The sequence below is a fragment of the Xenopus laevis genome, chromosome 9_10S, assembly GCF_017654675.1.
Source record: "Xenopus laevis strain J_2021 chromosome 9_10S, Xenopus_laevis_v10.1, whole genome shotgun sequence".
Taxonomy (NCBI): Eukaryota; Metazoa; Chordata; class Amphibia; order Anura; family Pipidae; genus Xenopus; species Xenopus laevis.
Window position 1 is genome coordinate 45795619 of NC_054388.1, and position 23304 is coordinate 45818922.

The 23304-nt window shown below is 41.4% G+C and overlaps 1 protein-coding gene across 2 annotated transcripts; it reads left to right on the forward strand.

Moving 5' to 3' along the window:
* The first annotated feature begins 476 nt into the window (after positions 1 to 476).
* Positions 477 to 23304, forward strand: fam20a.2.S (family with sequence similarity 20 member A gene 2 S homeolog). Of its 2 annotated transcripts, XM_018237666.2 has the most exons (11): positions 478 to 1505; positions 9833 to 10023; positions 13671 to 13721; positions 14000 to 14078; positions 14491 to 14583; positions 15471 to 15586; positions 17750 to 17930; positions 20761 to 20870; positions 21003 to 21084; positions 21647 to 21706; positions 22498 to 23303. In XM_018237666.2, the coding sequence occupies exons 1-11, from the start codon at positions 1228 to 1230 to the stop codon at positions 22757 to 22759; spliced, it is 1503 nt and encodes a 500-aa protein (XP_018093155.1). In that variant the 5' UTR covers positions 478 to 1227; the 3' UTR covers positions 22760 to 23303. The 2 variants fall into 2 exon arrangements, with proteins under 2 accessions (XP_018093156.1, XP_018093155.1); XM_018237667.2 differs by lacking the exon at positions 21647 to 21706 and having other exon boundaries at positions 477 to 1505; positions 22498 to 23304.

Below are 23304 nucleotides of genomic sequence, written 5' to 3' on the forward strand. Positions count from 1 at the left end.
GGGATACAGTGGGAGCAGGCTGGAAGTTCCAGAGGGGACAGAGAATAAGGGAGTAGGCGGAAGCTATAGAGGGGAGAACAAAGACACAGAGAGATGGAAGAGGGGCAGTGAACAGGGGAACATAGAGGGAGTTGAAAGGGGAACAGGTGAGCAGGCAAGGGAAAGCTGCAAGGGGGGACAATATACAGGGAGCTGGCAGTAAGCTGATGGGGGCAGTAAACAGGAGAGCAGGCAGTGAGCTAAGGAAAGAATAGGGAGAATTGCTGCTAGTAGTAGGTTTAGGGAGAGCACACAAAGAATAGGAGAAAGAACAAGGAGCAGTGAATGTATAAATGTAAGTGATGAAGGGAAGGGACAGGGAGAAGTACAGGGCAAAGAACAGAGAGGCAATAGGGACCACAGCAAAGAAAGAACAGGGTACTGGGAGCAGAAATGGGGTCAGACAGGAGGGGCAGGGGTCAGACAGGAGGGGCAGGGGTCAGACAGGAGGAGCAGGGGTCAGACGGCAGAAAGAGAGGGAATACACGGTTCCGTCTCAGTTGCAGCCGCCCACTAGTGACTAGTAGTGAGAGGCAGTAGCGGGGGCAGCATGACAGGACCCCGGGAGCAGAGGATACAGAGCAGAAGGAAACGGGCAAAACAGGCTCCTCGGGTCTCACACGCGGTTCATCTCAGGCTCTCGCTCCCTGACTCAGAGCTCAGTTGCCCACACGCTCCTTCCATTCAAGCACCATATGCGCCTCCTCAGTGCCCTGATGTGCCGCTGGTACGTGCTGGTGCGTGAGTGTGACACTATGCCAAGGCTGGGCGCCCCGGGTCAGAACACAGACTGGACTGGAACTAACTCTACTGACAATCTGCCACCAATCGGCTAGAAGAACCGGGTGCAGCACCTGCCAATGATACCAGCCTCCAGCTCCATCCAGAGCACCGCATTGCTTTCCACTACATGTGCTGCCCTTACCCTCTGCCAAACACCCTCACCCAGTACTGACCCTCACTCACTCACTCACTCACAGTCCCTGGGTCAGACAGCTCAAGCACCCAGCCATTTGGTGTCACCTTTATGCCTAGTGAGGAGACACAAAACCTTCCTCGACCTCACCTGCCCCCTAATTATATAGCCCAAGGCTGTACCTGCCCCACTGACCCACCCCAGCCTCTCCCTGCCCCTGGAGCACACTGCGACTCTACTTCCAAGCTCAACCTGACAACAGTGGAGTTGCCATGTGGTTCTCCCGGAAGGGCCGGTTGCTGCTCATTTCACTTCTGTCTGTTGTTTTTCTCGTGGATTTTTACTTTCATTTGTGGCCGGTGCTGATGCGGAGGATCGGGCGAGACTGTGGTTGTTCTGAGAGTCGGGAGGAGACGTCTAAACTACAACAACTCTTCTCTCATCCTCTGTACCTGCCCCAGGACCCCCTCACCCCTGCCCTCCAACACAGGCTGCTCGACATCCACGAAACCAACGAGAAATACATGAAGAGGGTCGCCCACCTCCACAGGTAAGAGTCAGGGTACTGGGAACCACTACAATCAACATTACAACACTGTAAAGTACAGTCATTTTACTACACATTAAGTGAGTAGCTGTAACTGTACTTTACAACTAGTAATAGTGTACTGTACAGTGATTGAGTAACTTTAATATACAGTAACTGTACTATACAGTGGTTAACATTGTACTATACACTGAGGGAGTATTATTGTACTGTACAGTAACATCTCTATACAGTGAGTAATATTGTACTACAGAGTGTGATGGAGTGTGCTACACAGTTACACTGTACTATACAGCAAGCCAGTAACTTACTCTACAGAGACTAGCTTTGCACCATACACTTAGATCCACTTAGTTTGGGTCCCCTAAGAAAAACATATTTATAGTGATGGAGCGAATCTGTGCCATTTCGCTTTGCCAAAAAATTTACGGAACGTAAAAGTTGGCGAAAAATTTGCGAAACACATTGAAGTCAAAGGGCGTCAAAATAATTTTGACACGCGACAATTTTGATTAGAGCGACATTTTTTTTACGCACGACTATTTTGTCCAAATGCATTAAAGTCAATGGGTGTCCAAATAATTATGACACGCAACAATTTTTTTTTGTCGCCGTGAGCTTTCTGCTGACTAAATTTCGCTGCAGTTTCATGATAAAATTTGTGTGCGGCGAAATGCAGAAATCCTCCGCTAATCCAGGCCTGCCAAATAAGTTCACCCATCGCTACATATTTACTGTATTAGTCCTATCTCCCCTGCTGGAAGTTGTCTCCCTGCACACTGGAGGTGCTCAGAATCTCTTCCTCCACACTGGCCAGGATCCATTCCTCTTGCCTAAAGGTGGCCATAGACCACCAAACGAGTGGATCTTTCCCCGATATGCCTTTAACAAGCATGGCTATATCGGGGGTAATCTGATTGTTCGGCCATATGGCCAAACGACCCGATTACGATGTGCAATGGACTCCGGCGGGATCGGTCGGGTCAAAATCAAACCTGACCGATCTCCGCCGGACGAAAGCTGTCGGCACTCTCCACACATAATCCGAAAATCGTACGAATCCTCGATTCGTATGATAGGATCTGTGTGTCTATGGCCATCTTAAGTCTTTCACCCCTCCAAAGCTGAAGAAAGACAGGCAGCACAGGGTCCCCAGGGCTTTTAGTGTCCAGCCAGGGCCCTTGGATTCCCTGCCACAGCCTATTCCTACAAAACATGACCTGAATCACTTTAAACCTGCCATATTCGGCTCCCACCCCTTGCACTCTATTTTGGACCCTTGTAACATTCTGGGTGCCTGATTGGACCCCTGACTTGACTTCCATTGCCTGGTGGGCATGAGTCACAGGACATTGGGCTGGCAGGACACTACCCTGGTGAGTGGAAAGAGGAACAGGGCAGATTGAGGGTGCAGTGCTGGGAAGTGTCAGCATGAGGCACAGACAGAGTGAGAGGATGAGGTTGGCCGGACTCTTTCTCAGCTGTTGCCATTGTCCAGAAATGAAAGAAAAATTAGTCATTACTTGAGAAATATGTGTGGACAAGATATTTGGCTGCTCTCACACCCATCTTCCCCTAATGCCATTGCCAACAAACATATTTTGGGCATTCTGGGAAATCCATTATAAGTGCCATTGCCCAGCTGTATGACCCCTTCAGTTACAGATAGTGTGCAGCTCCAGTTTCACTGGGAACTGAAGAGGTTAAAATATTTCTCAGCCCTGTCTCCTATCCCTGTCTCCTATCCTGACAGCCAAAGGTTAATTGCATTTGAAAGATTTAACAGCATATAGGGAAAATCCATATTGTAGTGTTAACCCTCTAGGGCTGGTTTGTGCTCTAACACAGGGAGCAGGTTATACAGTGGACTGGAGGGCTCCCAGCTAAACACCCCCTCTCTGCGCTCTGCAGCCAATCAGGTCATCAATAAAACAATTACAGGGCTAGATCAATCTGCAGCCAATCAGGTCATCAATCAAACAATTACAGGGCTAGATCAATCAGCAGCCAAGCAGGTCATCAATAGAACAATTACAGAACCCAACGATCGGATCACAATGAGGAGAATACGGGCAGTCAGATTGAGGATAGCATCAACGAACCATCGGAGGGAGGGCCCCATACACTGCCCAATAAGGTGCCGACTTAATCTGTCAGCAGTTTATATCAGCCCGTGTATGCAGGACTGTATGCCCTTAATTTGTGTGTGTGACGTCAGCGCCATATTCAGCAGAGGTGCCGTCACCCCCTCAGCTCCGTCACCTGATTTCCGATGGAAATCCGTGGCAGAGGGTTAAAAAAAACGTAAAAAATAGGCACCCTGAGGGCCACTGCCAAAACCGTGCCGCCTTAGGCACAGGTGCTCAGGGGCCTTAATATAAATACGGCCCTGCGTGTATGGGGTTGAGACCAGTAAACCCAACCAGTGGCTTGAGAGCAACACGTTGCTCACCAACCCCTTGAATGTTGCTACCAGTGGCCTCAAAGCAGGTGCTTAGTTTTGAATTTCAGGCTTGGAGGCAAGTTTTAGTTGCATAAAAATCATGTGTATTGCCTCCTGTAGGCTGACAGTCCACATAGGGCTACCAAATAGCCAATCACAGCCCTCATTTGGCACCCCAGGAAGTTTTTGCATGCCTGTGTTGCTCCCCAACTACTTTTATTTTGGAATGTGGCTCAGGGGGAAAAAAAAGGCTGGGGACCCCTGCTTTAGACCAACCTGTAGCCAATTCAGACTAAAACATTCATAACAATATGATAGTGTAGGAAAGAAAGGGTTTCTTTTTAATGGACACTGATCATTCCCTTTCTGATACTTATCAGGTCAGCATGTTTATCCCCAGGACAAGCAGCAAAGTGTTTGCTCATTGGCCCAGCATGGAGCAAGGTCCAACTATTGGATTTATTCAGTCACTAAAACCACGGGCCTTTACCTCTCCTATAACAGGTGGGAAATAGGTATTAGTTCTTCCACAGTTCCACTATCTAAGGGGAAGAGTTCACTTAATGTAACAGGGGTGTTTTATCAGGAGCAGCAGTACAGGTATGGGACCTGTTATCAAGAATGCTGGGGACCTGGGTTTTTCTGGATTATGGATCTTTCTGTAATTTGGCTCTTCATACCGTAAATCTACTACAAAATCGTGTAAACATTAAATAAACCCAATAGGCTGATTATGATTCCAATAAGGAATAACTATATCTTAGTTTGGATTAAGTACAAGGTACTGTTTTATTTATACAGAGAAAAGGGAAATCATTTTTAAAAATTGGTTTATTTAATTATAATGGAGTCTACGGGAGACGGCTTCCAATAAGGATTAATAATATATTCGTTTGAATAAAGTACAAGATGCTGTTTTAGTATTACAGAGAAAAGGGAAATGATTTTTAAAAATTTGGATTGTTTGATTATAATAGAGTCTATGGGAGACATTCCGTAATTCTGAACTTTCTGGATAGCGGGTTTCCGGCTAACAGATCCCATACCTTTTCCAATTATCTAACAAGCAAGATGATGTTATTGATGGTATACTGAATTGTTTCAAAACAGTACAGTGCAAACATGGAAGTAATTTAAAAACTCAAAGGTTAACTAAAACACTTAATTTAAAGGAAACATCCACTTATAGTTGTTTAAAAGATAATCTGAATGAAATCATTCTCAAACCACAAGTAAAAGAATGAAAAAATAGTCATACTTCTCCTTTAAAGGAACAGTAACATCAACAAATGAAATTGTTTTAAAGTAATAAAACTATAAGGGTCAGGCCACACTAGGCGTTTTGGGGAGATTTGGTCGCCTGGCGACTAATTGCCTCTTTTTACGGAGACCAATCTCCCCAAACGCCGTCCCTGACTCTGCGTCGGCTAAAATGAAAAAACGCCGGCGCTAATCACACGTGGTGGTACGTTTTCCGATGTCGCAAAAATGAGTCGATTAGTCGCCAGGCGACCAAATCTCCCCAAAACACCCAGTGTGGCCTGACCCTTATGCAGCGTTGAGCTGCACCGGTAAAACCACTGTGTTTGCTTCAGAAACACTACTTTTGTTCAAAGGAGACCGTGTCGGCAGCTTATTGGCCCGTGTATGGGGCCCCCCGACGGGCTTCCCCGAAAGTCGGCCAGATCTCGATCGGATGGGACGAAAAATCCCGTCGGATCGCGACCGCATCTACTATTCGGATCGCGACCGCCCATTACTATTCGTTAGGATCCGATCGTTGGGCCCGATATTGCCCACCTCACCACATCGCCAAACGATCGGATCTCTCCGTGTATGGCCACCTTAATATGTGTTTCTGAAGCAAACAGATCATTTTTACCAGTGCAGGGAAACAGTACATGATATTTTCATTACTTTAAAGTGGACCCGTTACCCAGACATAAAAATCTGTATAATAAAAGTCCTTTTCAAATTAAATATGAAATCCAAATTCTTTTTTTTATTAAAGCATTCATAGCTGTTGTAAACTCATTAAAAAATCTCAGCTGTCAATCAAATATTGCCTGCCCCTCCTCTATGCCTAGGCATAGAGGCGGGGCAAGCAATTACTTTCACTTTCCATTCAGCACTTCCTAGGTGTCACTGCTCTCCCTACATTCCCCCAGTTCTCTTAACCATTTAATTGTGCAGCCAGGGCATGGGGATGGACATCATCAGGTCCCACATTCTGGTGCACAAACAAGATTCTGAGATGACACAAGGCTCGCCTTAATAACAGTGTCCACAAAATGGCTCCTGCCTGCTTGCTATAATTATGAATTCCCAGACTGATGGAAACAAGATTCAAATAATTTATACAGTGTAATTAAAGTTCATTTTGCTTGACTAACATGATAAAATAGGATTTGAAATATTTTTTTTGGGTGACGGGTCCCCTTTAAAACTTACTTTTTTGGTGTTACTGTTCCTTTAAGCAAAAGCCACTCCCACAGTGGTAGACTGGTGCTCTTTGGACCTCTACTTTATTCTTGTTTGCCAGCTAATCTAGAGACTGGTTTTCTGACTCAGCCATATACAATAATAGGTATTTATGTGCTTGCCAGAAATGTTTTAAGGCAAAAACATCCTAGCTTTAGAATTGTTGGGGGGGGGGGTTTGGTTCTGTATGTACCCCATTATTAAGGCCCAGCCTGATCATATTATGCCATTCAGTTGTTGCTGAACTGAAACTCCCAGCTGCCTCCTCTTTGGGCAGGCAGCATCATCTATGTGGGCCCCACTACAGATAGCTCTTATTAGCTACCAAGTCTAAGGCCATGTGTGAAGGGAAGAAAAGCCCAGTGTTATAACCTTTGATACAAAGAGATGAAAACTTAGTTTGTTTTGCCACAGGTTTGACATCATAATGAAACAAATATTTGTCGGCTATTGAAGTAGAATAACACCTTGAAGCCACACACTTGTCAAAATAAAGGTTTTTTTCCCTTAAAATAATGCGTCATTATGTGCAGAGCTGTGTTGTTTGAGGAAAAAATAATGTTGATTTATAGTTCCTTACTGTGCCTAAGTCAGGTAGAAAAAGACAAACATCCATCAAGTTCAACCTTAAGTCTGTATATAACCTGCTTAACTGCTAGTTGATCCAGAGAAAGAAAAAAAAAACATTTGAAGCCTCTACAATTTGCCTCAGAGGGGGAAAAAATTCCTATATGACTCCAAGATGGCAATCAGACTAGTCCCTCAATCAACTTGTACTATGAGCTATCTCCCATAACCCTGTATTCCCTCACTTGCTTAAAAACCATCCAATCCCTTCTTAAAGCTATCTAATGTATTAGCCTGTACAAGTGATTCAGGGAGAGAATTCCACATCTTCACAGCTCTCACTGTAAAAAACCCCTTCTGAATATTTAGGCGGAACCTCTTTTCTTCTAATCGGAATGGGTGACCTCGTGTCAGCTGGAAAGACCTACTGGTAAATAAAGCATTAGAGAGATTATTATATGATTCCCTTATATATTTATACATAGTTATCAGATCACCCCTTAAGCGCCTCTTCTCCAGCATGAACATCCCCAACTTGGCCAGTCTTTCTTCATAGCTAAGATTTTCCATACCAGCTTAGTTGCCCTTCACTGCACCTTCTCTAGACCAAAACAGTACAGCATATTCTAGGTGGGGCCTTACCAGTGCTCTATACAGTGGAAGAATGACCCCCTCCTCCCTTGAATCAATGCCCTCCTCCCCTGAATCAATGCCCTCCTCCCCTGAATTAATACAGCACAAGACCTTATTTGCCCTTGATGCTGCTGACTGGCATTGTTTGCTACAGCCAAGGTTATTATCTACAAGGACTCCAAGATACTTTTCCATTATGGGTTTGCCTAGTGCAGTCCCATTAAGGGTATAAGTGGCTTGGATATTTTTACATCCCAGGTGCATGACTTTACATTTATCAACATTGAATCTCATTTGCCACTTAGCTGCCCAGATTGCCAGTTTGTCAAGATCGTGTTACAAGGATGCCACATCCTGGATGGAATTAATTGGGCTGGATAGTTTTGTGTCATCTGCAAACACTGATACATTACTTACAATACCCTCCCCTAAGTCATTAATGAACAAGTTAAATAAAAGTGAACCAAATACCTAGCCTTGAGGGACCCCACTAAGAACCTTACTCCAAGTAGAGAATGTACCATTAACAAACCCCTCATTATTATTACTTTTCCCCAAACTAGCAGCCTTTTTCTAATTTACCATCTTTTCCAAATGTCACCTACTTGTCCGATATTCTCCATCTTGTCCAACTGTGTCCTGTTTTCACTACTGTAACCATCTTGCCCTACTATATTCATTACATCCTACTTTTTTTTTTATGGCCTACTGTTTCCATCTTGCACTGTACATTCTATCTTGCCCAAAAATTACCAACTTGCCCTATAATCTCTGGCTTATCCTACTGTATCCTTCTTTTACTATCAGCATCATGTCTTATTGTTGCAGTCTTGCCCTGCTAATGGCATCTCTGCACAAACATTGGATAAATCCCTCACACTTTAGATATCACAGTTCTAGAGGAACAGCTGCTTCTACTTTGGGCCTGAAATCTTAGTACTAGATAACAGAGCAGGCAATTGGTCTTAAACTAGGTTACCATTAGGCTTTAGGTCTGGTTGGATGGTAAAAACTCTGCATATTAATTGCAGAGATACATTTCCGATTTATCAACATTCAGTTTGAGTTTTGACCACAAAATGAGTTTCTTTTGTGCTAAAACTCAAATTATAATTTCAAATCAAGTATTTATTAAGCTAAAAAAACTATTTAGAAGCTTGAAAAACTCAGATGGAAATAGGAGATGTCCTAGGAAAAATGTAAACTATTTATTTAATTATTTTTTTTTTTTTTTAAATTTTTGAGCTTCTACGAATGAATTTCAGGTATTTGAGTTTTTTAACTGATTGTAAACTCATCAAAGTAATAACGTTTTTTTCACAATTTTCTTCAATTTGTTTTTTTATATTTAGATTTTTTAATAAACATTCAATTTCTTTTAAAATGTGTTTATTTGAAGTAAAAAAAAAAAGGGTTTTATGGCCCAAACTATAAAATTTGGGAATTGTTAAAATTAGATTTGAGGTTTTTTTTAATATTTTAATATTTATCATACACTGGCCCTATAAGAACTCAAATTCGACTATTTTCCACCTTAAACCTGACGAATTGCTGTTTTAGCCTATGGGGACGTCCTGGGATCAATTTGGAGTTGTTTGCTGCCTTCCTGACATTGAATTTTTTTCAAGAGAAAAAATTCGAATAAAATTCAATTTGAATTCGATTCAAATTTGATTCGAGTTTGTCGGTCAATCCCATTCACCCGAGTTTCCAAAATTCTAATTTTTCTAAAAGAAAATTGCAATTGGTTGAATTTTGAGTTTATGGCTGTTCATGGCAGTTTTAAATAACTGCCAAAGGGGCTCACTAGGTTTTTTGGATGGTCGAGGCAGGAAGAAGCTGGCAAACCGAAGGATCGGGGTGCGGATCTGGGCCGGCGGGGCCCACAAGAGCCAGGGGTCCACCGGGTTTTTTCCCGGTGTACTGCCGGCCCAGTCCGACCCTGAATGTTTTCCTATATTTGTAACCTTGTTATGAGCTGATTGGCCCATGATGAAACCTTGGACCTCAGCTGGAACCGAAAGATTCTGACCACCACTAAAGACTAACAAAGCTCTGAACTTTTAAAATAAAGAACAGAAAATAAAGCTGGGGCATTAATGATAAAATGTTACTATGGGTTGCTATGCAGACTTTCCATTACACACACCAGGACCATAAATGGATACATAGTGATTGGTGAGTGTATCTCCTTTGTATTTTGCAGGAAGGAGGAGATCCAGAAGCACAATGCTGCTTGGAACAGCTCCACCCACGTGACAGAGACAACCTTTAATCTCAGCATCCCCTGGTTGCAGTTTCACCTAGAGATCAGCCAAGATGCTCTATACCCTCGGTCCAGCAAAACTGTGCAGAAACTCATTGACTGGATGGGAAACATGACTATTATTAAAGCCGGTAAATACAGAGTTTTATTGGGGCCCCAACTCTACCTATTTTGTGTATTTTTAGGAGCCCAATAATAAATATTTATTAGGTTATCCCTTCCACCGGATTCCTGATGATGATTATATTTGTTGATGTCATAGTTCAGAGCCGGTAATAAGTACAGCGACTGAAGTGAGTCAGATGTTTGATGATATTTAATGATGTTGTATTTCAGGGTTAGCAATCTGTACAGCTATTGTATGATAAGGTTTCTTTTTTTTTTTGTATTTTAACGAAAAGAAGAGAAGAGAGGAAAAGGCAGTTGACAGATTGCTGGTATCATCAATAGTTGAGATGTAATGTATAGCCACCATGCCACAGTATTCTAGTCGGGGAATCCTCAGTGTGGATTTTAAAGCCATAGCATTGTCATCTTTAGCAATATGAGTATGTCAATAGAGGTGAGGCAGAAAGAAAAGGAGAACCAATCATAGTCAAGCTGCCATAGGATATAGATATAGCACCTAAAACATGTTCATATTCAGAGGAGGAGGAGGCAGGGTCTTTGCATTCATGATTAATCCACTGATAGAAGCAAGAAGTAAGAAGAAGTAAGATCCCCAAAGAGAAAGCTTCTGCCCGCCATTTGGTATAGCAAGAGGAATCTAGTAAACTGATGTCCTAATGTTAATCAATAAGCCATTGGATTCATTATCTTGAAGTGCCCGACCCCATTGAAGTTTCATTGTGTATAGCAATTAGTGGTCCCATCGTTTTGGCGGAGGTTGTGTATTACTCCAGAATGTTTACTCCATAAACAAACATTTATGCAAATTTAATATTGCCTTTAACCGTGGGCTTAGGATATTATCCAAACAGTATCTGAGGGAATGACAGGGATATTATATAAAGTGACAACTTGTATTAAAACCTCATTCTAAAGGGTATTTAGCATGGTACATGACCAAAAGGCATGTTCCAGATTGCCATCCGAGTGGTTGCACTTGAAAGAAAAGAAAGAAGAAAACTACAGGCTGAAAAACGGGCACTATCATGCGCATGTAGTTTCATTGGCGTATTTACAGTATGTTCGACTGCATGTTTTTAAAAGCACAACGTAAAAATGCCCCATGTGACCTCACCCATAAGACGGTGCCCATATTAGAAAAATGGGCACAAATAAAATATAGAAAGTAATTGAAAAAATAATATTTTATTCCTGTTGAATATGAAAAAAACTGAACTGAAAAAAGTATTGGAAGGTGAACAAGACATTTAACCATCTAGACATCCCTTCTTTGCAAGACTTATGGTTTATGGTCTAATAAAAAAATGTACTGCTGACACCATTAGAAGCTGTCTCTTATTTGCTTTTATTAGTGCGTCTAGAGGATTAACTTGCAGGTATGCAAAGATGTGGGAAGGCCATATTTTGTTTGAAATTCAGTAAATGTATATATCTCGTTTGTAAGTGGGTTAAGAATTGATCCAATTGTTTTTAGACCTTTATATCGCCATACATTAAAGCAGGAATCTGTGTTTTATCCTTGAAATGGTAAGTTATTGAATAATGGTAAAAAATTATAGTTTCTATGTTCCAAATATTTTAATCTAATTTATCTGCTGGGGCTTAATTGTGAAAATGAGAGGGTTATTTTGACAATAGTATGGGGACATAGCATGTAGTAAATAGGATTAGTGATGGGCAAATTTTTGCCGGCGAATTTTCACAGGAGATTTGCGAATTTATTCGCCGGTGGCGAAACTCGTAAATTTGTTGCGAATTCATGCCAGGCGAATTTATTCGCCCATCATTAAATAGGATAAAGGGGCTGATTCACTAAGGGTCGAATATCGAGGGTTAATTAATTCTCGATATTCGACTAGGAATTGAAATCCTTCGACTTCGAATATCGAAGTCGAAGGATTTAGCGCAGATAGTTCGATCGAAAGATCGAAGGATTATTCCTTCGATCGAACGATAAAATCCTTCGAATCGAACGATTCGAAGGATTTAAATCCAACGATCGAAGGAATATCCTTCGATCAAAAAAAGTTAGCCAAGCCTATGGGGACCTTCCCCATAGGCTAACATTGACTTCGGTAGCTTTTAGATGGCGAACTAGGGGGTCGAAGTATTTTTTTAAGAGACAGTACTTTGACTATCGAATGGTCGAATAGTCAAATGATTTTTAGTTTGAATCCTTCGATTCGAAGTCGTAGTCGTAGTCGAAGGTCGTAGTAGCCCATTCGATGGTCGACGTAGCCCAAAAAAAACGTTGAAATTCCAAGTTTTTTTACTTCGAATCCTTCACTCGAAGTTAGTGAATCGGCCCCAAAGTGTGTCATAGTTGGAAGTTAGAATTTAGTACACATATTGGTGTGAGACAGACGTTTCATTCTGACTTCTCTTGATGTCATAGTTCATTGCGAAGCTAGTGATCGCCAATGGCCAATAGTAGAGGGATGTGATCAAACAGAGCTGTGGGTTCCTAATAGCGATGTAGGCATTTGATGGTGTCCTGGTTTTGAGTCAGAAATTAGTAAAGATATTGTGTGGGTCTGATGTTTGATGCTGGCATTTTACACAGAGGGGGGTTTATGAAGGGATAATGTGGCATGTGAGACAGAAGGGTGAGATAATAATATCCCCAGATACTTCTGCCCTGGTAGAGACTGGTTGATGTGGCAAATCCAGAATCACAATACCCAGAGACTCTATTTATGTTGAGTCGAGAAGAGATTTAGACAAGAAACAGGAATCAGACATGAAACTTTGTTTAGTCAGGGCAGGTGCATCAGAAACACATAGGGGTAATTACAGGTAAATGGGACAGGATACAGGATCAGTAGAGATCATGGAAAAACACTGCTCTGTTAATTAAAGGAGAACTAAAACCTATGGCTAGAAATGCTGTACTTTATATACTGTACCTACTCCATCAGCACAGAGGCTCAGCAGTCCTTTTCTGTGCCAGTGGCACTGCACATGTTCAGTATGCTCTGGGTTGGTGCTAAGCTTCAGGGGGGGTGAAAACATCATCATACAGAATGCACTAATGACTAATTAGCCTTTTATTGCATATATTGTATATTGGGAGTGGATCCTTTCATGCAGGTAAGTACCAGCAGTCCAGAGCATGTGCTTGGAAACAAAAGAAAATACATACACAGACTGCCGTAGCATTGGGCTCTTACAGAAACCCCAAATAATGTGTAGCATCGCTCCTGGAGAGAATCTATTTAAAGAAATCACCCATCATTTCAATACGTACCCCAGACATGTTCAGCTTGCAATAAGCAATAAATGGTAGAATAGTAAACACAAAATACATGTATTTAGAAAAATATGTGAAATATAGCAATGCCTTTACACAGTACTATTTGTTACTGTATATGAAGTGCATCTTGGGGCATCGAGTGATTGTAGGGGTGCTTTTTTAAGGTTTTCATTTCACTAGCACCTGTACCTTGTGCATTTTCCTCACTTTGGAATGGGACCTCCTTTACCTTTGGTGCACCCATTTGTCTTGTGTAGGGTTTCTTACAGGGGTATTTTGTTGGCAGCTTTTCACTTGTTCTCTGCAATTTCTCTATCTGTATTCTGTAGTAAGCCATACAATTATAGGCACTATATTAGAATTGATACAACTGACACTTTTTAAATCTATTTGCAGATCTTACTCAAGATGCAAAGAAACTAAAAGGGGAGTGTGACTGCGAAAAAAGTAAGTACCTTTGGGCCTAGTGCATTATCTAATCTGGTTTCATTGTGGGCAAAGCCGGGCCAATTAGTATTTCCACTTAAGGCAATACTACCTGACCTGGCATCCCCAGCCTGCCCCCTGAATGCTCACAACAACAACACATAATATCTAGCACTCATCGGAGTGCCCCCTTCCCTAATGTGTTGTCTAGATATGCTCAGCCAGTGCACCAAATAACAATGTCCCCCATTCCATGCTAAACAAGTGCAATTTACAGCGCATATGGTTCTGCTTTGTAGTTGTGAAGCCAAGTGGAACCCACCTGAAACTTGTCCTACAGTTCCAAGACTTGGGGAAAGCCATGTTCAAGCCTATGAGGTAAGATTTCTGCCGATTGCTGCCCTGTTTGGTGTACAGAGAGGTATGACGTTTTTCATGGGGAATTAAGATAAATTGCTGCTGGAGCAGCTTCCCAGCTGAGGGGTTTCATTTACATGAAGTCCTGCATCAGTAATGGCCGGCATTCTAACTTCAGGCTGTTGTCTAAGTACAGCTTTTTTGTTAGTTTTACAGTAACTGGGAGGGGCATGATTATTATATACCTACCTCACAGCAGAAAATACATTTTAGGAGTATAAAAGTACCAAACTGAACAAACAGAATATCCTACTTTATTTAATAATAATATCCTACATAATACTAAAAGTAAATTTCAAGGTGAATGGCTCCTTTAGTTAAACACTATAATACTCTCAGCTCATCTCACATCTCATTTGCGCCCTCTCTTAAGGCAGAGACGAGAAGAAGAAACCCCAGAAGATTTTTTTTATTTTGTGGATGTTCAGAGACATAACGCAGAAATCGCTGCTTTCCATCTGGACAGGTGAGTCCTAAGAGGTTTATGTGATCTGCAGGTATGTGTGTTGTACACTGGGGATCTCAAGAATTATAAGGGATAATGTGCACCATACTGTAAATTATAAGGATATTAGAAGTCACTGAGGGGATCTGTGACCATATAAAGGCACAAGACTGCAGGCTGAGTTATACAGGGAGTATCACTCATGTATTATAAGGGATAATGTACCCCCTACTGTATATTATAAGGATATTAGAAGTCACTGAGGGGTTATGTGACCATATAAAGGCACAAGACTGCAGGCTGAGTTATACAGGGAGTATCACTCATGTATTATAAGGGATAATGTACCCGCTACAAAGGCGGGACAGGCTTGCTGACGCCTTAGGCAGACCAGCCAGCCAGATCACCCCCATCCCCATCGTGCAGTAGCTGCTTTTGCGCACATGCACAGTAGCAGCATTGGGACGCGCCTGTTTGGTATAGGCGTTTGCGCACACATGCGCAGTAAAGGCTTTCACGTACATGCCCATAGAGGTGTTCGTGTGCGCATGCGCCTAGAAGCGAAATACCGGCGTTCGCACACAAGTCTAGTGCCAGGTCCAGTCTAGGGGTAGGGAGAAGAGGTAGCTGCCCAACGCCCCCCAAGGCAGTTGCCTCTTCTGCCTACCCCTAGTTCCGGCCCTGACCCCCTACTTAAATAATAAGGATATTAGAAGTCACTGAGGGGTTCTGTGACCATATAAAGGCACAAGGCTGCAGGTTGAGTTATACAGGGAACTCTGAGTATCACTCGTGTATTATAAGTGATAACATATACCCATATTGTAAACCTTATGCTCTTCATTTTCTGCAAGCAACCTCAAATTTAGTTCTCAGTTCTGCTGACATTCCTTCCTTCTGTAATGTAGGATTCTGGATTTCCGCCGTGTTCCACCAGTGGCTGGGCGACTTGTGAATGTGACCAGTGAGATACTGAAAGTGACCCCAAATGAAGACCTGAAAGATGTGTTCTTTGTGTCTCCAGGTACAGCAGCAGTGGGGTTCTTGTATTTGCAGTTCCATGAATACTATATACAGTGTTCAGAATAATAGCAGTGTGTTTTTAAAAAAAGTGAATAAAACTTAAAATCCTTATAATAGCTTTTATTTCCATACACGCAAATGTATTGGGAACACTGCACATTGTATCCCAAATCAAAACATGAAGAACAATGTATCAGATATGTGTTATTCCTTTAAAGAAAGTGAAAAAATAGCAGTGTCTGCATTCTTATTCACAAACTCGAACATTCATATAAACTTAAAATGTTTCAAGATTTTGCTTTCCTTTGAATCACTGAACTAATATTTAGTTGTACAATCAGTGTTTCTGAGATCTGCTGCACATCTGTGTTGTATGGAGTCCACCAACTTCTGGCACCTGTTACATTCCACAATTCTTCTGCATTTCTTGGTTTTGCCTCAGAAACAGCATTTTTGATGTCACCCCACAAGTTTTCTATTGGATTAAGGTCTGGGGATTGGGCTGGCCACTCCATAACATCAATCTTGTTGGTCTGGAACCAAGATGTTGCTCATTTACTGGTGTGTTGGGTTCAAGGGAATTTCCTCTTCAGCATAAGGCAACATGACCTCTTCAAGTATTTTGATGTATTGAAACAGATCGATGATCCCTGGTATGTGATAAATGAGCCAACACCATAGTATGAGAAACATCCCCATGTCATGATGCTTGTGCCACCATGTTTCACTGTCTTCACACTGTACTGTGACTTGAATTCAGTGTTTTCGAGTCGTCTGCGGCCCCTAGACCCAAAACAAACAATATTGCTTTCATCAGTCCACACAATTTTGGGCCATTTGTCTATAGGCCAGTCAATGTGTTCTTTGTAACCTTTTTAACATGTCTTTTTTTCAACAATGGGCTTCTTGCTGATAGTTTGGCTTCACATATTTGTCTTCTAATTGTAACAGTATCACAGGTAATTTAAAACCTTCTTTGATCTTCCTGGAGCTGATCGTTGGCTGAGTCTTTGCCATTTTGGCTATTCTTCTATCCATTCGAATGGTAGTTTTCCTTCTTCTTCCACTTCAGGTTTTGGTTGCAATTTAAATTAAAGCATTGGAGATAATTTTAGCCGAGCAACCTATCATTTTCTGCACTTCTTTATGTGTTTTTCCCTCTCCAATCAAATTTTTAATCAAAGTACAGTGTTTTTCTGAACAATGACTGGAACTACCCTGTTTTTCAGAATGAATGACCTCACTAATTAAACTCCACACTGCTATTATTTGTAACAATGTATTATTATTTTGAGCACTGCTATTATTTGGAACAAGCCCCAATTAATGATTCAGCTACACGGAATCAGCAGCATGCATGTCATAATCTGTTGGTTTCTATCACTCTACTACACCTACACGTAAATTATTTGCCATGTGGAAATATAATTTCTACCAAAAACATTGATTGATCAGGTTAGTGATGTTGGACTGCTAAGGTGTTGATATGCAAATGCTCCTTTACATGGAGGTACCAGGTAGTGAAATCATAACTGTGTCCTTAAGCTGAGACACTTAACAATATGACGTATATGACAATCTTCAAAACTATGCAGAGGAAGATGTGGTCATAGAGATCAATTTCTGGTCCTCTTTTAAATGTTAATTATGTAACATCTAAATCTGCCACAAGCTCACGCACAGGAGCTAACACCCCAAACAATACATTTCAGTTCTATGTACAGTCCAGCCTTTCATGTAAATCTGTATTAATGTAGCTGTAAATGTCATCAGCCTCTCCATTACATTAACCCTATTTACTACCACCATGGCAATCTGAACACTGTTGATGCCCAAGGGGTTAACATGAACTTTTTCTCCAGACACTATAGATTTCCTCTTGGCATCTGACATCTAATTTATTATTGAGGCTTCCAAGCGCCTGTGCAAGCAGAATCAATTTAACCTGAAAATACAAAGAGCCCTGTTTGAGCTGCTAAGTCCACGAGATACGGATATTTGCTCATGTCAAACAGTAGCCTCGTGTGAACGTGGAACATTTGTCACTTGGAAAAACAGAAGCCTCTCTTTTCTCTCTACAACCCTTGGTCCAGAAGCTTATAAAAAACAAACTTAAATATATATAAATATAATACAATATTCCCTTTCTTGTGTCTCCCCACAGCGAAAAACGTGTGTTTCTTTGCCCGGTGCCCGTATTCGTGTAAGACAGAGTACGCTGTTTGTGGAAACCCCCACCTGCTAGAGGGGTCACTCTCTGCCTACTTGCCATCACATTTCGATGCATTCCGGATATCAGTCCAGAACCCTTGGAAAAGAGCTTACACCTTCACTGGGAAGGAAGAGTAAGTTGCATGAGCTTTTGTACTGACAGATACAGTAGATAGTTCCAAGAAAGAGTTGGATGCTTTTTTAACCAAAAGAGCACAATATCATTAAACGGAGTGAACCAATTTTTGTTTTGCAATCACTATGAATCAGAGAATTTAAGAAATGGTACAGAAATTACCCTGGATATAGCGGCAATTCACTAACAAGCGCAGGCTCCAGCAAACAGGACCGTTGATAGCGTTCATTCGCACTCTATCGCCAGAGTTGACTTCGCCACCTCAGACCAGGCAAAGTGTTAAAAAGAAGCTAGATCTTCCTCAATCTTCTGTCACTTACATCATATCCTGTGTGCCGAAAATGCATTAAAGTTCAAAAGACGTTGGCAACTTTTCCTTTTTTTTAAGTGGGATTGGCTGCAAAAGTCATAACCTAACTGACTTTTTTTGGGTAACCGGTTTTCTCCACTCATTTTATAACATATGGAACATTCATTTTACAGTGGGCTCATGTGTAGGGCATTATATTAACTCTCTTGTCTTTATTAAGGTTCCCTGGAAATGTGTAATAAAAAGTGGTAACTTCAAGCATTTGCACCAACATTTATAATAAAGACCTCCATAATTTAATATGCAAATTGACCTAAGCGCAAGATCAGTAGCAAATTTTTTCAAAAGAGCGCTAGCGCATCTTCGATATAAAATGCTCGCACTGCCGAAGTAACGCTAGCAAAAAGTCGCCAGCGTTCGGCGCCCAGGGAGCAACTTCGCATATTAGTGAATTAGTGTAGTTGTAGCAAATTTGCGCCTGGCGAAGTAGTGCGATGTGTGTGCAGCTGTTGCTGGCAACAATTCGCCCTTTAGTGAATCTGCCCCATGATTGGGATTGTGATCATAAGCAATATAAATTGGTTATGTCATATGCAGGACTAATGACTGGAATGCACACATAACATTTCTTCTCTGTATATTAGTATTATTACATGTATATGAGCTGCCATGTTGTTACAGTACAGTATAAGGGTATAATTTATTGTGTGCTTAGACCATTCCATCTCTGTTTATTCATATTTATATATAAATATATATATATATATATATATATATATAGGAGGGATTTTTTTTTTATTGATAAGAATATTCACATAATTACAATAAATACAGACTTCATACAGTACAAATGTCACAAAAAGAATGTTATTTGTTACAATGAAATACATTAGTAACATTAGAAGAAAAGGATTGTAAGTACAAACATGAGGCGGCATATTTATCAAGGGTCAAATTTCGAATTGAAAAAACATCAAAATTCAAAAAGACCAACCAAAATTAAGTCGAAGTTTTTTTGGGTCGAATAGGTCCGTTTTTGATCAAATAGGTCCGTATTCGTACGAATCGAAGGAATATCGCATTCGAATTTGATTCAAAGTTTTTCCCAAAAATTTTTCAAAGTTCACCAATTGACTCCAAATAGGTTCTAGGAGGTCCCCCATAGGCTAAAACAGCAATTTGGCAGGTTTTAGATGGCGAATGGTCGACATTAAATTTTTAAATAGACAGTCCATGATAAATTTTGATTTTCAAATTTCAATTGAATTTGGACTATTCCCTAGTCAAAGTAGACAAAAATAGCTCGAAATTCGATCCTGAGTAGGATCCTGAGCATTAGCAGCTCTCTGTGCATTCCAGGTACTGAGACCACTCCATGTGCTTTACTGGAACTGTTCTCTTTCCTTGCAGCAGACTGGGCCCTCAGCTTCCCATACAGATTCTGCCTCTCACTGGGCTTCTTTCCCTCCAGAGTTTTAGCCAGAAATCCGGACTTTGCTATATGCCTTCCAGCACCCAGACATGCACTGGCTTCTTTATTTTCAATTCACTTTCTTCCATATTTTGGTGGAAAAGCAAGGCTTAGCCCTGCAACTGTGTGTAAAACAGATCCTCCCAGACGTGGAAAACTCACACTGCAGCAGCACACACTCCACACATCCTCACAGTATGAGGGTATAGCTTATTGTGTGCTTAGACCTTTCATTCTCTGTATCCAGTGTATAAAGGACCCCCTATTGTAAAATATAAGGATATTATAAGTCACCATGACCATATAACAGCATGAGGCCAAAGGCCATGGAACTCCAAGGTTATTTGTAATATCATCATATTTTCCAGCAAGGGGTACTTTATTTATAATTCACAAGTTTTAGTGAGTCATGTGACAAAAATGACATCACTAAGCTCCGTTTATAACTGGTGACATCACTAAGAGCCATGTATAAGGATATCATTTACAGATATTCTTATCCGTTGTATATTATATTTGTATCTATACATATGGGAGGGAGGTGCCATACTGTTTCCCTTAGACAGTATGAACGTATAGCTTATTGTGTACACAGAACATTCCTTCTCTGTGATTTCTAACACAACTGGCCCTGCTATTTAGCAATGTGCAATGACAGAATCAAAGCTAAGTTGTTTTTTTCCCCAAAACCAGAAAAAAAATCTACATTCTACATGGATTTGCTGCAAACATCTGGATAGCAACACACAGAACCCAGGGGAGAATAAATCACTGAGCAATGTGCCAAACCCACAGAAAAAACTGTTTCACAATCTCTGATCTAATTGGATTCTGAAGAATCTTTATAAAGGGACCTTATTATTCATCCGGAAATAAAACCCTTATTTTGTTAGATACTGTCCCATAAACACATCACTGTCATTAGTACACTTTAGGCCTACGAGGGACTGACCCACAAACCCATTACTGTATTTAGTTGACTTTGGGCCTAAGAGATATAGATCCATAAAGACAAGTGAATTCAAACATTCCTCTCTTTTTTTACAGATGGGAAGTGAATCCTTCCTACTGTGATCAGGTGAAGCAGACTGAGCCTTACACCAATATGAAGAGGCTTCTGAACATGATGGATCTGGCCATATTTGACTTTCTTACAGGTACCAGGCTTCTATTCACTGACAATCCGGCATTTCCCAACTGTAAAAAATGTACTGTAAGAAAAAAATCTTTTTAAGAGAACATAGTTGCCTAAAATGTTTCTTTTTTTGTCAAATGTGTTGTCACTCTAGGAAATATGGACCGCCACCACTATGAATTATTCACCAAATTCGAAGATGATGGTTTCCTGCTCCACATGGACAACGCCAGAGGGTAATGCAATTGGAATCCATAACTCATTATAAACAGCAAGTGCTTTAGCCCCCCCCACACACACACACACACACACACATACCTACTGGTTCCACAGTCCAAAACGTGCACAATAGTTCAGTAAAAGGCAAATTAAGTATTTGGGGCAGGTCCGGACTGAGAATTAAAATAGTCCCTTGCATTTCAGGTACACAGAGGCCCAATCAGCCCACAAAGAGGCCCCAACAACCCCCACCAGCCCACTAAATACTGACTTTCTATGGCATCTTATAGCAGCCCATCTGTCTGGCATTTGCCAGAACCCACAGATTGCCAGTCCGGGCCTGATATGAGGATATTTGAGGGTTCTACCAGCTCTGCTCATAACGCTGAGTATCTTTGTGTAGGCAATGTATGTAGGCTAGTGAGACACAGCTCTAAATTAGATTTCCTCTGTCTGCTGCAGAGGAAATGTCACTGAATGGAAAAAGCAGATATTTAGGAAAAGTTAAGACAGAACTATTTTTTTATACATTTTTTTATTGGCCTATTTAAAAATAGCTTTTGTCTGTTTCTGCCGTAGGTTCGGACGTCATTCATATGATGAAATAACAATCTTGGCCCCTGTATACCAGTGCTGTCTGTGAGTGGCCCACTTCAGATACGGCTAAGTTTAGAAAAAGGTCTGGGGTGATGGGGTAGTGGATTCATGGAAAGGCTGCCCCACAATCTAGAAAACGACATAGCCCCATCAGCTCTACCTGCTGCCCTGTAAACCTCCAAAATGTCAGCCTGCATAACACTGAGGGGCCAATTCACCACGGGTCGAATATCGAGGGTTAATTAACCCTCGATATTCGACTGGGAATTAAAATCCTTCGACTTCGAATAGTTTCATTGAAGGAATAATCCTTCGAATCGTTCGAATCCAACGATCGAAGGATTATCCTTCGACCAAAAAAACTTAGGAAAGCCTATGGGGACCTTCCCCATAGGCTAACATTGACTTCGGTAGCTTTTAGATGGCGAACTAGGGGGTCGAAGTTTTTTCTTAAAGAGACAGTACTTCGACTATCGAATAGTTGAATAGTCGAACGATTTTTAGTTCGAATCCTTCGATTCGAAGTCAAAGTCGTAGTCGAAAGGTCGAAGTAGCCCATTCGATAGTCGAAGTAGCCCAAAAAAAACTTCGAAATTCGAAGTTTTTTTACTTCGAATCCTTCACTTGAAGTTAGTGAATCGGCCCCTAAATCTCTCTAACACCTCCCAGGACTCTGTAAAGCCATTTTTGCCCATGCCTCTCTTTCCTTTTCCAATCAGGCAGATGCTGGATTAAAATTGGCTGCGTGTGAGGCAGACTTTCCCAGTTAAAACCCCAAGGGTCTGAGAATTTGGGTCAGTACCACTTACTAGAATTTCATGTTTTTGCCCCAGGGTGAAGGAAGACACGTGGTTACGGCTCAGACTTCTCTCCACGCCCGAGTACAGGCTGAGTGATGTAATGAGGGAGTCTCTCAGCCAAGACCGACTACAGAACATCCTAACAGAACCACACTTATTAGCTCTGGACAGGAGGCTGCAGACTGTGCTGCGAGTGGTTGAGGCGTGTGTGCAGAAGTATGGAAATGGGTCTGTGATAATTAAAGAGAAGAGGAAACGGACAGTACCCACACATGGCCAGCAGAGGACAGTATAGTTTTTATGGATTGCACCAAAAGCCAGGCCTAGTGCCCTCGTTTTAAATGCTTCTTTATTTTGGAAAGCGCAAACCATCCACATCTGGGAAAAAGATCACCAGCTGTTCCAGCTTTCTGCTACATTTGGCATTGGCTAGGCCAATCACACCTACTAAAAGCCCTTCACCCTCTGGAGCGCAGACTTCAATATTAAAATATTTTCTCCAAATTTGTCACGTTCCATGTTGTTATAATCAAAATGATGAAAGCAGAAAACAGGCAACACAACTTTCTTATTCTGATGGTAAAATCTCCTTTCCTCTCTCAACAATAATTAACGTATTTCCACTTTCAAAAGTAAAACATAGATCTCTTTACTGACCATTAGAAGGTGCTACATTAAGTAAGTGTTTACTTTCAAGTATTTGTTGAAGGTTGTGGAAGCCATTACATAGCCTTAAGGACACTATACACGGCAGATAAAAACTACCGACAGACCGAGTCGGCAGTTTATTGGCCCATGTGTGGGGCCATCCAATCAGATCAGCCCGATATCGCCCACTTC